Consider the following 2,500-nt stretch of genomic DNA (forward strand, 5'->3'; position numbering starts at 1 on the left):
AGCAGCCGGGGGCCGGTTTATGAGGAAAGAAGAGAAAGTGCAGCGCTTCATAACAAAATAAGTGTGTGTGTGTGTGTGTGTGTGTGTGTGTGAGAGATCATGACCTCATGCAGCGGCAGAAGCATGGAGTCAATAACGGCTCCCTCTTGTGACCCTGCAGGAGTTTGCAGTGCTGACCAAAGAGCTGAACCTCTGCCGGAACAGCTGCTGGAGAGAGAGGAGGAGATAGCGGAGCTGAAGGCCGAGAGGAACAACACGCGAGTCAGTACTGTCTTTATTTATTTGCATAATTAAAGTTCTGCTCTGGAAAGAATTCACAGTGAACCCTTAAATCATCCGCCACTGTTCACAACCGATACGAGGTTTTTAACCGCACGTGTCTTAACAGCTGCTGCTGGAACATCTGGAGTGCCTGGTGTCCCGCCACGAGCGCAGCCTGAGGATGGACCGTGGTGAAGAGGCAGGCCCAGTCCCCGGCCGGGGTCTCCAGCGAGGTGGAGGTCCTGAAGGCGCTCAAGTCCCTGTTCGAGCACCACAAAGCTCTGGACGAGAAGGTGAGGGAGAGGCTGCGGGTGGCGCTGGAGCGGGTGGCGTCCCTGGAGGAGGAGCTGCAGTCGTCCTCTCAGGAGGTGAGTCCACGTTCTTTTCGGCGCTTCTCTCTCTCTCTCTCTCTCTCTCTCTCTCTCTCTCTCTCTCTCTCTCTCTCTCCTCCTCTCTCTCTCTCTCTCGGCGATGAGTCTCTCCTGACGGATTCCCCTCCGCGTTGTTTCAGGTCGTGTCTTTACGGGAACAGATCAAGCGGCGGCAGCAAGGACTAGACAACGGCAAAGAGGGTAACGGGATGCTCTCATCATGCAGTCTCTGTGGGTCCCACGGTCCTCCTGTAGAGATGAGGACTCAGCTGCAGATCTAGTTCTGCTTTGACATCCGTGATGCTATCAGAGTGTCAGAAGAACCCTTAATGAACAAAGTGACCGGTGGACAGTGTGAAGTTCTCAACCAGAGACAAGAGTCAGACCGGCGTAACGATCATCATCCTCAGTTTAGCATGTTAGCATGCTATCGTCCGCTAACTAGCACTAAGCTAAATTAAGAAAATGTGGGGAATTGAGGGGGTAGGATGAAGTGCAGATTGTAAATACTCTTCGGATAATTTGTGATTTGACGTGAATGTCTCAACCAAATTTCGTGTCAATCATTCCGGTCGCTGAGTCGACATTTTAATCAAAAGCGCGAATGTCTCGACGGTGTGAGGTCTCTGGAAGTCCTTCAGGGTTCATCCTCTGGGAACCGCGAGTGTCCGGAACAGAGTTCCGTTTCGGTAGCCGTTGAGATTCTTGGAGACGCGTCGTTCCGGTGGTTCACCATGTGGGCAGCCGTCATTTCACGGCCGTCCTGTTCAAATCGAGTTGAGGTTCGGCTCGCCGTTCATGTCGGTACATTAAAACGCCGCATCGCTTACTTTCTCAATCACCAGCTGATCGGGAGCCACTGGCTGCCAGAAGCTGTGCTGCTGCTGCTGCTGCCTCCAGTCTGCAGTTTAATCTCTGATCAGTATTGTTGCAATATGCTTCCAGCCAGCAGCTCACTCAGAGAGGAGGAAGTCAGGCGCCATCTTGGATTTTTTTTTTTTTGTAAGCGTTGTAATGACTTTAATTGTCCAGTAATCAGAGTAGTTCTGTTTCTGATTACTTTATGTTTACTGGTCACTGAGAAGTTCACCGTCCGCCGGTTTGGTTCACATGTCTTCATACCTGAAAGCGTGTTCATGAGATCATCATGTCTCTTTATCTAGTTTTTCTTCCAAAACAAAAATTACGTTTATTTTTGAACCCAGCCGATGAGTAGCCCCGGTTGAACTTTTGTCGAACGCGTCACGATCACGTTTCCCCTTCCGCTCAGCGGCTTCCCAACGGCCCGTCGTCCATCTTGGATGACGCCGACGTCGACAGGCAGCGGGAGGGCGAGATCGAGCGACAGAGGTCAGAGCTGGGTCAGCTGAAAGAGAGACTGGCCCTCATGTGCAGACAGGTACTGCGATCGGACGCACTCTCACCGTCTAATGCTTTCACCGAAAGCCAAATATCACACGCTCAGCTCTGTGTGTCTCCCCCCCCCCCCACACACACACACACACACACACACTCCAGGTCGGGGAGATCGAGGAGCAGCTGACGTCGGCCCGGAGGGAGCTGGCCCGATCGGAGGAGGCCAACCAGAAACTCCAGCGGGACGTGAAGGAGGTGAGACTCAAAGATCCTCTTTCACTCAAACTCAAAAAGGAAATATGTAACCGTTCGCTATGGCAACGAAGCCCATTCGCCTCCTTGGCAGCGGCGGCGGCGGTTACTGAACGCACCAGAGCCCCTGTATCCATGGCGACAGTGCCATCAAATCAGCCGGTGTGCTGCTTTTTCCCGATTTTTGAAAGGTGTGAGGGCGGCTTTGTTTTTTTTTTTTTCCCCGGACGAGAAACGGTCGAGTCGGTTGACTTCGGCAA

At 52.5% G+C, this 2,500-nt stretch overlaps 1 protein-coding gene across 1 annotated transcript in view; it reads left to right on the forward strand.

Moving 5' to 3' along the window:
* The window catches only part of LOC137874300 (liprin-alpha-3-like), a 27,876-nt gene that overhangs the window by 10,066 nt on the left and 15,310 nt on the right, over positions 1 to 2,500 (forward strand). The window contains 5 exon segments of the mRNA XM_068712933.1: positions 389 to 445; positions 447 to 629; positions 773 to 830; positions 1,901 to 2,031; positions 2,151 to 2,243. Of these exon segments, the coding sequence (XP_068569034.1) occupies positions 389 to 445; positions 447 to 629; positions 773 to 830; positions 1,901 to 2,031; positions 2,151 to 2,243 (522 nt within the window).

Source organism: Cebidichthys violaceus, unplaced genomic scaffold, assembly GCF_023349555.1.
Source record: "Cebidichthys violaceus isolate CVI_PGR_0920_01 unplaced genomic scaffold, fCebVio1.0.p SCAF_183, whole genome shotgun sequence".
NCBI lineage: Eukaryota > Metazoa > Chordata > Actinopteri > Perciformes > Stichaeidae > Cebidichthys > Cebidichthys violaceus.